The sequence below is a fragment of the Dipodomys ordii genome, unplaced genomic scaffold, assembly GCF_000151885.1.
Source record: "Dipodomys ordii isolate 6190 unplaced genomic scaffold, Dord_2.0 Scaffold105, whole genome shotgun sequence".
Classification (NCBI taxonomy): domain Eukaryota; kingdom Metazoa; phylum Chordata; class Mammalia; order Rodentia; family Heteromyidae; genus Dipodomys; species Dipodomys ordii.
In genome coordinates, this window is record NW_012267321.1 from 3,668,019 (window position 1) to 3,679,935 (window position 11,917).

Genomic DNA, 11,917 nt, shown 5'->3' on the forward strand with positions numbered 1-11,917 from the left:
TTTTTTCTTTTTGCTTATGTGGTGCTGAGGAATTGAACCCAGGGCCTCATGAATGCAAGGCAAGCGCTCTACCACTGAGCCACCTTCCCAGCCCCATGAAAGCCACATATTCTTGTACCTTGATGGACTGCCACCTCCTAGGGGTCTGCTGCTATGGCACAAGGCTAGGCCTTCAATGCAGAGAGCTGAGTTGACACGAGGACCTTCCCAGCACCTAGATCGGCCTGGCAGTGCATACATACTGGGCTCAATTGGGGTCATGCCGATAAGGCTGTCTGTAAACACCACCTTCTGTGGCACAGATCCTCTTTTCAATTTCTTTCTTTGCTGGGGAGGGCTGGTTCTTGGACTTGAATTCAGGACCTGGGGCTATTCTTGAGCTTTCCAGCTTAAGGCTACTGCTCTACTACTTTTTCTTTTTTTTTGCCAGTCGTGGGACCCGAACTCTGTGCCTGGGCACTGTCCCTTAGCTCTTCAGCTCAAGGCTTGTGCTCTACCACTTGAGCCACAGCGCCACTTCCAGCTTTTTTCTGCTTATGTGGTGCTGAGGAATCGAGCCCAGGGCCTCATGCATGCAAGGCAAGCACTCTACCTCTGAGCCACCTTCCCAGCCCCTGCTCTACTACTTGACCCACAGCTCACTTGATTTGTTAGTTGCAGAGTCTCATGGACTTTCCTACCTGGGTTGGTTTTGAACTGCAGCCCTCAGATCTCAGCCTGAGTAGCTAGGATTCCAGGCATAGCTATCGGTGCCCAGCCCATTTTATTTTTACTTCTTCCCAGAGGAGGGAGCTGGGACTCAGGGCACAACGTCTTGCCTGGAGCCCAGCTTGAGAAGCCCTGGACAAGCAGAGGCCTGGAGTAGAGGATCTACCACGGTCCTGTGTGCAGGCAAATTCTTCTCGGTCGACTCGGCTGAAGCCGGACTCCCCTCCCGGTCACCCCAAGTCAGGAAACACTGAAGCGGCGTCCACATGCAGGGCTCTTGGTTGTGCTCCACCAGCTCCACCGACCACAACGTCGGGTCTGCCTGAGTTCCGCGAGCCTGACTGAGACCTGGTCTCCCAGCCCGGGTTCGAGCAGTGACTGAGGGCGGGACCTGCTGGTGCGCAGGCGCAGGCAGCCCTCGGAAGCAGCGCTCAGAACTTGGGTTATGCGGAAGTCCGCGAGGGTCGGCATGGTGGTCTCAGGCCTCGGCGGGCTGGGGGGCCGCCTTCCCGCCAGCAGCCGGACCCGTGCTAGCCGGGGCCTTGGCCGCAGCTCCTGGAGGCCCGGGCCGGGGCCGGCGCGCGGGCTTCTCCCCGCTGTGGATGCGCTGGTGATGGAAGAGGGCGGGGCGCTCGCGGAAGGCGCGGCCGCACTGCGCGCAGGCAAAGGGCTTCTCGCCGGTGTGGATGCGCTGGTGGCTGAGCAGCACAGCGCCCTTGGCGAAGGCCTTGCCGCAGTCAGCACAGCGGAAGGGCCGCTCGCCCGAGTGCAGCAGCTGGTGCTGCGTGAGGTTGGAGCTGTGGCTGAAGGCGCGGCCGCACTGTGCGCAGGCGAAGGGCTTCTCGCCGGTGTGCACACGTTGGTGCTTGAAGAGTGAGGAGCCCTGGCTGAAGGCGGCGCCGCAGAGCGCGCATGCGTACGGCTTCTCGCCCGTGTGTGTGCGCTCGTGCTGGATCAGGTGCGAGTTGCGGCAGAAGCGGCGGCCACAGCGCGCGCAGGCGTAGGGCCGGCCGCCCGCGTGGATCTTGCGGTGCTGGCTGAGGTTGGAGCCATGGCTGAAGGCCTTGCCGCAGTCTCCACAGCGGAAGGCCTTCTCGGCTGTGTGGATGCGCTGGTGCCGCACCAGCGACGAGCTGTGGCGGAAGGCCTTGCCGCAGGCCGCGCATGCATACGGTGTCTCTCCGCTGTGGATGCGCTGGTGCTGCGTCAGGTGAGAGGTCTGGCTGAAGGCCTTGCCGCACTGCGCGCATGCATACGGCCGCTCACCGGTGTGCGTGCGCAGGTGCTTGAGCAGGTCCGAGCTCTTGACAAACACCTTGCTGCACGCACGGCACTCGAAAGGCTTCTCCCCCGCGGCAAGGAGCCCAGGCCCAGCCCGCAGCATCTCCTCCCCGGTGGCCAGGAGCCCGGGCCCGGCCCGCAGCGTCTCCTCCCCGGTGGCCAGGAGCCCGGGCCCGGCCCGCAGCGCCTCCTCCCCGGTGGCCAGGAGCCCGGGCCCGGCCCGCAGCGCCTCCTCCCCGGTGGCCAGGAGCCCCGGCCCAACCCGCAGCGCCTCGCCCAGTGCCGCCCAGCCCGGGGCCTCGGCCCAGGCTGCACCTGCACACATGTCCCCGAGGGCAGGAACCGGGACTGGGACGGGCTGGAAGGCGCCCTCGGAGCCCAGGCCACCCAGCCTGGGCCGCCGGGTCCTCCGAGGTCGCCGGCCCCGCGCGCGACCACCCGCCAGGACCTTGGGCCTGGTTGGGCCACCCTCGGGGGGCTTCTGCGGGGAGGTCAGCCGTAGACCCACGCCCTCCTCGTGGCCTGCGCCCGGCAGCAGCCGCTCCCAGTAGATGACCGACACCCCAGCAGGCCGTCTCCCAGGGGGTGGGGAGGCCCTGGCAGCGGAGCCGTTCCCCTGAGTCCCCCCGATGCTGTCTGGAGGAAGGCCTGCTAGTCCAGAAGGCTTGTCCTCCACCAGAGAACGGGCACCTGGAGTCGGAGGGAGAGAAAAGAGTGGTTGGGGTTACCCGAACACAGCAGGTGAGCAGGCGTATGGAGGCCTGGTGGAGGCAGGGGCCCTAGGAGGAGCGAGGTCCAGGCTAGCCAGGCAGTGAACCGGCCAGGAGCACGTGCTGCCTCTCTGTACCTGGTTCCCACTCAGCCCACCCGTGCCACATGGGGACAGCAGCGCCTGCACGCCACCTGTGCCTCTGCACCAGCACACACACCCACACCACAGGGGATAGCAACCCCTGCACCCCGGGCCTGCACACCAGTGCCCACAGCAACCCCTACACACCACCCGGGCCTCCGCACCAGCGCCCATCCGTGCCACAGGGAGACAGCAACGCCTGCACCCTGGGCTTGCATGCCAGCGCCCACAGCAACCCCTGCACGCCACCTGGGCCTGCACGTCCCCGGGTCCTCCGCGCCAGCACCCACACCCGCGCCACAGGGGGACAGCAACCTCTGCACGCCCCCCGGGCCTCAGTGCCAGCGCTCACAGCAACCCCTGCATGCCACCCAGGCCTCCATATCGGTGGTCCCATCTTCCCCCACCAAGCCCAGTGCTCACTCCAGCTTTTCTCCTTGTTCTGATCTTTAACTGAGTCTATGGGCTACTTGTGAATCCCGTTTTCTACCTCTCCTGCTGGGGCAGATCCACAGCAAGACAAACGTTTCCTGGCCATGCTGTATCCAAGTGCCCAGTCAACACTTGAACACAAAGGAGGAAGGGAGGAAAGAACAGACTCACAAGCATGTGCAGGAGCTACGTGGAGGAGCCGCGGAGCCCAGCCACAGCAGCTTCTCACCAAGTTTGCTTGTGAACCCAGCCTTTGTGCCCTGGAACAGTATGGGAGCAGCCAGGCTCCCACATCCAGGGCAGGCTGATGAAGGAAGAGTGGGAGGTGGGAGGCAAGGGGATGTCTGTGGAGCCAGGACTCACCGAGGATGTGCCTCTCATCGGTGCTGCCAGCCAGACCTGTATCCATCTCACTAAGAACCCAGGGTTCCTCCCCACGCTGGATCAGGACAACCACACGAGGTCGGGAGGCAGACAGACCTGGGAGGGAGGTGATCAAGTAAGTGGCCAGTCCAAGCTTAAGTCAGCCCACTTCCCAATAGATGGCAGCAATCAGGGATTATCAGTGCTGGGTGTGCAGCCAGGAAAACCCAAAACTCAAACCATAGAGTGGACTGTAGAGGGCACTCATGAGTGGCCCCTAGGTTGGTAGCACCAAAGGAAGGGGACTGGGACAGGCACAGAAAAATGCAGCCAGACAGCACCAAGGAAATACAGGAAATGGTTAAGCGAGGTTAAGCCAGACTGCACATCTCCAAGCCCTCCCCCCCATCCCAACTTCACAGCCTCAGGGCACAAGATTCTGCTCACAGCTAGGCTGTGAAGGAGGGGAGCAGCAGGGATGCCCCAGAGATTTACCCAGTGACGTCACAAGGGCAAAGTTCTCCAGCATCACATGGCGGTACAAGGCCTTCTGCGTGGCGTCCAGGAGCAGCCACTCTTCCCAGGAGAAATACACGGCCACATCCTCAAAGGTCATCAGGCTCTGTAACAGGCAGGGGACAGCATCGAAGACAGGGCAGAGTGACCAAGGGCTCAGTTCCCAGTCCTGATGGCCATTTCCCCCTGGTGCCTCTTGGATACTCATTCTCCTTCCCTCATCTACCCTGACCTGTCTTCAGATGGCACTTTTGCTACTAGTCTGTGTCTCCTTCTCCTTACCTCTACCTCCATATACAGACAACAGATGCTAGCTCGGCTTCCTTGCTGCCCACTTTACACAAGAAAGAGCAAGCATAAAACCCTTGGCTGGAGACAAATGCCTAAGTCCCAACTCTGGGCCCCCAGGTCATGTCCATCCCTAGGATTCTCCACTGCTGTACCTGCCTAACATTTCAAAGCTGGTCCTTCAGAGACTGGATAAGCTGCACCAGCTTTCACAGGGAACTGACCCTGAGGACCTGGTGAATATAAAGTCAAGCCTTCCCTTTCTCACAGCTCCCTATTTCCACTCTACTGAACAGGCCCATGAGATCATCCCTTCCTCTGTCCAATTTCTAGACCCATCTCTGGGATAGGATACCAAAACCTTGTACGCCGCACATCTACAATTTTAGGTCCACCAACCCCTCCACACTACTACATCAGAGATTCTTGATCTTTTCCCTGAAAGAAACCTCCTTTCCTTTCCAATTACTACTATTTCTGTCGACAGCAACTCCATTCTTCCAGGTGCTAAGGCTGAAAAACTTGAGAAGGTTCTTCATTCACAGCGCTGGCTCACAACTACCACGTGACACAACAGCAAATCTACCTATACTTCTACCATCTCCAACCACCACTGCTCTTCTGGTTTAGAGGTCACTATTACTTGTATGGTGGCAGTACCTTCCTCCTTTATAGGACAGCTCCCCACCCCATATGTGTTCTCCACTCAGTAAGAAGTGGTAGGCCTTTAAAATACCGAAAGGGCCAGGCATGGTGACAAATGCCTGTAATTATACTACCTAACTAAAGGTAGAGATCAGAAGAATTGAGGTTCAAAGCTAGCCTGGGCTGGTGAGGAGGGTGGGAATCAAATCCCATCTCAGCTGACAAGCTAGGTGTAGTGATAGCCAAACGAGATCCAAGTTACAGAGAATCAAGGTCTGAGGCTAGCCCAGGGGGTAAAATCCTGAGACTCAGTCTGAAAAAATAGCTAGTGATAAAGCACTCACCTAGCAAAAACAATGACCCGAGTCGAAACCCAATACTACCAAAAAAAAGTCCTAACTGGGTGGTGTCAATTTCCAGTCACCCCTCCCGGGCACCCATGTCCCTGCCGCTTGTGGCCCTCAGACGTGTCCAGAGCTCCGCATCTCCGTGCTCTGCCTCAGCGGCGGCCTGTGCACGTGAGCCGTCCTTCCAGACCACGCCCCGCTGGGCGGCCCGCGGGTCCCAGCCCCCGACCCTGGCAGCCGGCTCGGCAAGCACCGCCTCCCGCCCCGGGGCAGCCGGAGGGCTGGGCGGGCTTCGGGCTAGCGTTCTCGGGAGGGTCCCCGTACTCACCCTCGGAGGATCGGTCACCGCCCTCGCCGCGGCCATCGGAGCCACCACGGGACCCGCGGCTGGGTGACCCGCCACGGCCTCAGTCTCCCCGTCTAACAGGGGCGCAGGCCCCAGGGGAGAGTGGTGGGACTGCGGCGGGGGCTGAGGAGCACGTGGCTGCCAGCCCGGCCAGACGGCCCCGCCGGGAAGCCGAGACGCACGGTTCCGACCAGCCGGCGCCTGGAAGCGGGCGCTCCGCCGCCGCCTCCCTCGGGGCCCTCCAGCCGAGTCCCCAGAACCTCCTGGAAAGCCGGCCCAGCCCCTCGTGCTACCGCCGACCAACTGTACAGTCTGATGTCCTGCAGCAAAGTGACAGTCCCAAATGCCGGAAGTCCCGCCCTCCGGCCCTCACTGGCCCAATAGAGGCGGCGGGCGCTCGCGCAAGGCCTTCTGGGCAGCGTAGTTCCTCTTTGCCTTTCCACGAGACCGGAAGTAACTTCATGGTTCCTATGGCAACGGCCAAGCGTCCCTTCCCGCGTGAGAGAGCCTGCCCCTCGCACCCCTTCCCGCCGGCCCGGCGGGCGGGTAGATTTAGGCTCTCGCGTTCCCGCGCCCATTCGAGCGGGCACAGACTCAACCCTGATGCGCCGAGTGGAAACTTTCAGAGTCCAGGAGGTGACCCCGGGCAGGGAGGACCACGGAGACAAAGGAAGGGAAAGGTTTGCGTCCAGAGACAGCAACGTACTGGCGGAGGAAAACTGAGGACGGCGGTTCGAAGTCGGTCCGGGCAGGAAATCCAAGGACCCTGAGCTCCAGTTAACCAGCAGAGAAGCCAGAAGGAGAGCCGTGGCTCAGCCTCGAGTGAAAGAGCCAGGGGAGGGCTGGGAAGGTGGCTCAGTGATAGAGCGCTTGCCTTCCATGCAGAGTTCAGGCCCCATGACCTGACCCAAAAAAAACAAAAAAAACAAGAAAGTTATAAGACTGTGTTTGAAACAACTCAAGAAGCTTCTGCTTCCAAAACTGGATTGTCTAGTTACTTTTATTGTTGTTGTTGTTTTGGTCAGTTTTGGGATAGTAATTTACCCTATCACCTTAATTTTTTTGGGGGGGGGTCCGGTCGTGGGGCCTGAACTCTGGGCCTGGGCGCTGTCCCTCAGCTCTTCAGCTCAAGGCTAGCGCTCTACCACTTGAGCCACAGCGCCACTTCCGGCTTTTTTCTTTTTTGCTTGTGTGGTGTTGAGGAATCAAACCCAGGGCCTTGAGCATGCAAGGCAAGCGCTCTACCACTGAGCCACCTTCCCAGCCCCTATCACCTTAATTGCTTGATTATCTACGAAGAGTTGATTTTCAATTCAGCTTTTTCCTTACTGTGAGGACACCTTGATGATTTCTAAGCTTATCTGCACTGGTAGTTCACATCTGCAACCCAAACTATTCAGGAAACTAGGATCTGAGGATCACCATTCAAAGCCAGACCAGACAAGAAATTCCGTGAGACTCATCTCTAATTAACCACCTACATGCCAAAAGTGGAATTGTGGCTCAAGTGATTGAGCCTGGGGTGGGCAGGGCCAATCAAAAGCATAAGGCTCTGAGTTCAAGGCCTAGTACCCACATAAAAAAATATTGAGCTGCCGGGCGCTGGTGGCTCACGCCTGTAATCCTAGCTACTCAGGAGGCTGAGATCTGAGGATCGCGGTTCAAAGCCAGCCCGGGCAGGAGAGACCGTGAGACTCCTATCTCCAATAAACCACCAGAAAACCGGAAGTGGCACTGTAGCTCAAGTGGTGGAGCGCTCGCCTTGAGCTGAAGAGCTGAGGGACAGCGCCCAGGCCCAGAGTTCAAGCCCCACGACTGACGAAAAAAAAAAATATTGAGCGTTGGGCTGGGAAGGTGCCTCAGTGGTAGAGAGCTTGTCTTGTATGCCTCAGGCCCTGGGTTCAATTCCTCAACACCACATAAGCGAAAAGAAAAAAGCCGGAAGTGGCGCTATCGCTCAAGTGGTAGAGCGGTAGCCTTGAGCTGAGGGACAGCGCCCAGGCCAGAGTTCAGGCCCCATGACCGGACCCCCCCCAAAAAAAAAAGAAAATGAGCGCTGTGCTTGTGGCTCACACCTTTAATCTTAGCTACTCAAGAGGCTGAGGGTGGCCGTTTGAACTCACTCCAGTGAGAAGGTCTGTAAAGACACTTATCTCCAGTTAACCACCAGAAAACCAGAAATGGAGCTGTGCATCCAGGTAGTACAGTGCTGTAAAGACACTTATCTCCAATTAACCACCAGAAAACCAGAAATGGATCTGTGCCTCCAGGTAGTCCCAGGCCCTTAGGGCAGGCTCTGTGACCGACCCAAAACTACATTACCCAGAAGTCCGCTCGCCCGACGCGACCACTCGGGCCAATGACGGCCCAGGGAAGGCAGGACTTCCTGAGACGAGGTCGCTCCCGCCTTTGGTTGGCTCGCGGCTGGGAGGCTGGCTAGTGTCCGCCCTGGGCTGTGTGTCACCCCCACTTGAGCCACAGCGCCACTTCCAGCTGTTTTTTTTCTTTTTGTTTATGTGGTGCTGAGGAATCGAACCCAGGGCCTCATGCATGCAAGGCAAGCGCTCTACCACTGGGCCACCGTCCCAGGCCTTGTGCAACTCTTATGTCCAATTTAAACAGGAAAAAAAATCTAGAAGGGGAACTGTGGCTCAAGTGGCAGAGAACTAGTCTTGAGTGCAAAAGCTCAGGAAGAGCGCCCAGGCCCAGGTCATGCACACACACACAAAATAAGGGCGGGGGGGATGTGGCTTGGTGGGAAACAGCTTGCCTAACAGGCAGGAAGCCCTGGGTTCGATTCCTCAGTACCACATACACAGGAACAACCGGAAGTGGTTGTGGCCCAAGTGATAGAGCACTAGCCTTGAGCAAAAGAAGTTCAGCGATAAGACCCAGGCCCTGAGTTCAAGTCCCAGGACTGAAAAAAAAAAAAAGCCAGAGGATTGTGGTTTTAAGCCAGCCCTTGCCGGAAAGTTCCTGTGAGACTCATCTCCAATTAACCACTCAAAAATGAATAGAGCCATGATTCAAACTGTTATAGCACTAGCCTATCCAAAGAGCTCAGGGACAGTGCACAGGTACCAAGCTCAAGCCCTATGACTAACAAAAAAAAAGTAAACATGACAAGTAGATAGATTGATGGTTCACAGATATAATCCCAGCCATCTGGGAGGGTGAGATCTAAGGGTCTTCATTAGAAGTCAGAAAAGTCCATAAGAGGGCTGGGAAGGTGGCTCTGTGGTAGAGTGCTTGCCTTGCATGCATGAGGCCCTGGGTTCGATTCCTCAGCACCACATAAGCAGAAAAAGCTGGAAATGGCACTGTGGCTCAAGTGGTAGAGCGCTAGCCTTGAGCTGAAGAGGTGAAGGACAGTGCCCAGGCCCAGAGTTCAGGTCCCACAACCAGCAAAAAAAAAAAAAAGAAAAAGAGAAGTCCATAAGACTCCATCTCCATGGGGGCTGGGAAGTTGGCTCAGTGGTAGAGCGCTGGCCTTGCATGCATGAGTCCCCGAGTTCGATTCCCCAGCACCACATAAGTAAAAAGAAAAAAAGCCGAAAGTGGCGCGGTGGCTCAAGTGGTAGAGCGCTAGCCTTGAGCTGAAGAGCTGAGGGACAGTGCCCAAGCCCAGAGTTCAGGCCCCATGACTGGGCCAATCTCCAGGGGCTGGGAAGTTGGCTCAGTGGTAAAGTGCTTGCCTTGCATAAATGAGGCCCTGGGTTCGATTCCTCTATACCACATAAGCAAAAAAAAGCTGGAAGTGGCACTGTGGCTCAAGTGGTAGAGCGATAGCCTTAAGCTGAAGAACTGAGGGACAGTACCCAGGCCCAGAGTTTAGACCCTACGACCGTACCCCCCCCAAAAAAAAGACTCCATCTCCAATTAAACAGCGAAGTTTTGAGGTGAGAGGTAAAGAAGGAAGATACAGGCTATGGACAGAGGTGGGAAGAGGACCCTACAATCCTACATTAAGTAGCTTAATGCAGCCCCTGGGCTCTGTCACCAGCCTTCTCAGTGGTAGAGAGGAGACCCAGGATCCCAGTTGGGCGAGTGTAAAAGCTACAGTAGCACCTTGCAGACAGCTAGGAGAGGGGTCCCTTCAGCTATTACCCTCAACCATATCCTGCCCTCTCTGGTTCACTTGGCTTTGTGCAAGCCTGCTAGCTATCTCAATACCAGCGTGCTTGCAGATAGTCTGGGGTTCTCTCCTTCAGACAGCCCTCACAGACCACCTTTAGGCAGATATTTTCCTGTCTTCTATGTATTGCCAGTCTAGGATCCCTTTCTGGCCCATCCAAATCTGCCCACCTTTACTTCCCCAGTGGGGAGTAAGATCTGAAACTCTTTGGTGGGTCCTCACAGATATCCAGGTCCCAATTACCGGAGACCTGTGAACCTGCTGCCCTCATAGCAAAATGGATGTTAGAGATGAAAGATCTTGAGGTAGGAGATTATCTTGGGTTGTCTATGTATTCCAATTTAATCCTAATGGCCTTATAAATAAAGTAATTAAGGAAAGCAGTTCTACAAGTTGTAAAAGCTTAGGAAATAAGATTCTCACAGAGCTTCCAGAACTAGGACTGTTGGCTTGTCTTATCCACTTCAACTCAAAGAAATGATCTTGAGCTTCTGGACAATAGAACTGTAGGATGGTAGATGTACGTTGTTCTACATTAACACTGACCAAAGCACAACTGCTGATACACAGGGTTCTCTCCCTCCCAGGGAGATGGGCCACAGCATCCCGGTGAGCCAGCACACTGGTCCCCAGACCCGTGGATGACGTTGGCATCTGGGTGGTGGCCAAGAACTAGTCTGGGGAGACACACCCCTGGGCTCCCTAACATTCCTCCTATGGCTTCTCATGTGGAAAAAGCAGCTCGGACCTAAAGCAGCCATGCAGACAGGTCTGGCTCAGCCCCACAGACATGTCCGGGTGCCTCTCAGTTACCTCCGTGCTGAGAACACACGTGTAAATACACCACAAGAAAGCCTCCAGCTGCATAGAAATTGTGTTTCTTTCTGAAAAAAGAAATATGCTAGATGTTTGTCCACAGCACAGCCCGGTTGGGAGGAGGCGGTGGGCGTTCCAGACTGGTGGTCAGTCTGTGCAGGGGTGGCCGCCTCTGGGAGGGTGGACTGGAGGTGAGGAACAGTCCATCTTAGAAGCATAGGTGCAGGGATGAGGCTCGGCTTCAGCTGGAGTTCAGGAAGACTGGGCACGGCTGACAGGAGTCTCCAGAGGAAAATCAGTGTCCCCAAGAAATTCATGGGCCTCATGCACCCAGGACGGGGCCAGGGACCCTCCAGCCGGCCGGGGAGGCCGATCACACCCCCCTGCCCAATCCACTCTAAGTGCGGTCTCTTAGCCGTGACACCGGCAGCCGCCATCGCAGTGAGAGGGGCCCGGAAGCCGGAGGGGAGCCGGCTCTAGGATGGTTCATGGTTCAGGATGCTGGTGAAGGTAAGTCTTGGGGAGCTGGTTCCCTTGGTCCAGGACACCCCGTCTGGGTTGAGTTCTGGCCGGGCACAGGGTGCTCGGTAGGGCGGCTGCTCCCCGGCCCGGTGGGGGGCCCGGCAGGTGGAAGGGGCAGCAGCAACCTTCTTGCCCAAGACGGGGCCGGGGCCGGGGCCCCGGACGCGACGTCAGGGGCCGGCCTCTTCCCCCCTGGCGCCGTCTCGAGGCGGCTCCCGCGTCCTCCCGGGCCCCGCAGCGTCCTCCGGGCCCCTGTCGGTCTCCAGCCCGGGCTCCCGCGTCCCCCGGGGTCCCACAGCGTCACCGGGGCCCCCGTCGGGCTCCAGCCCGGACCCCGCAGCGTCCTTGGGGCCCTCGTCGAGCTCCAACCCGGGCCCCACAGCGTGCTCGGAGCCCCCGTCGGGCTCCAGCCCGGGCTCCGGCGGGAAGGCGGCGGGGATCCCGGGCGGTGACGGCCGCGGCGGGAACCAAGGGAGGTCGGGCGGGGGCGCCAGAGCCACGATCTGGGGCCGCGCGGGGCCAACAGCGGTGGCGTGCGGGATGAGGAAAAAGATGTAGACCCCCGAGACCACCAAGCCCGCAGCCACCAGCACGGCCAGCGCTACGGCGGCATTGAAGGCCCAGGCGGGGCTGCTGAGCGACAGGCGGCGTGAGAGCGGGCGGCC

At 58.1% G+C, this 11,917-nt stretch overlaps 2 protein-coding genes across 2 annotated transcripts in view; both read right to left on the reverse strand.

The window, feature by feature from the left end:
• Window positions 1-1,186: 1,186 nt before the first annotated feature.
• On the reverse strand, window positions 1,187-5,825 carry Znf324 (zinc finger protein 324). Its single transcript, XM_013027646.1, has 4 exons — window positions 5,762-5,825; window positions 4,133-4,259; window positions 3,638-3,754; window positions 1,187-2,679 (listed from the first exon to the last, which is right to left on the reverse strand). Exons 1-4 carry the CDS (start codon window positions 5,795-5,797, stop codon window positions 1,187-1,189), a joined length of 1,773 nt encoding a protein of 590 aa, XP_012883100.1. The 5' UTR covers window positions 5,798-5,825.
• Window positions 5,826-11,422: 5,597 nt separating this feature from the next.
• The window catches only part of Rnf225 (ring finger protein 225), a 1,038-nt gene continuing 543 nt past the window's right edge, over window positions 11,423-11,917 (reverse strand). Inside the window, exon 2 of the mRNA XM_013027647.1 lies at window positions 11,423-11,911. Coding sequence (XP_012883101.1) covers window positions 11,423-11,911 — 489 coding nt within the window. The remainder of the gene's footprint in view (window positions 11,912-11,917) is intronic.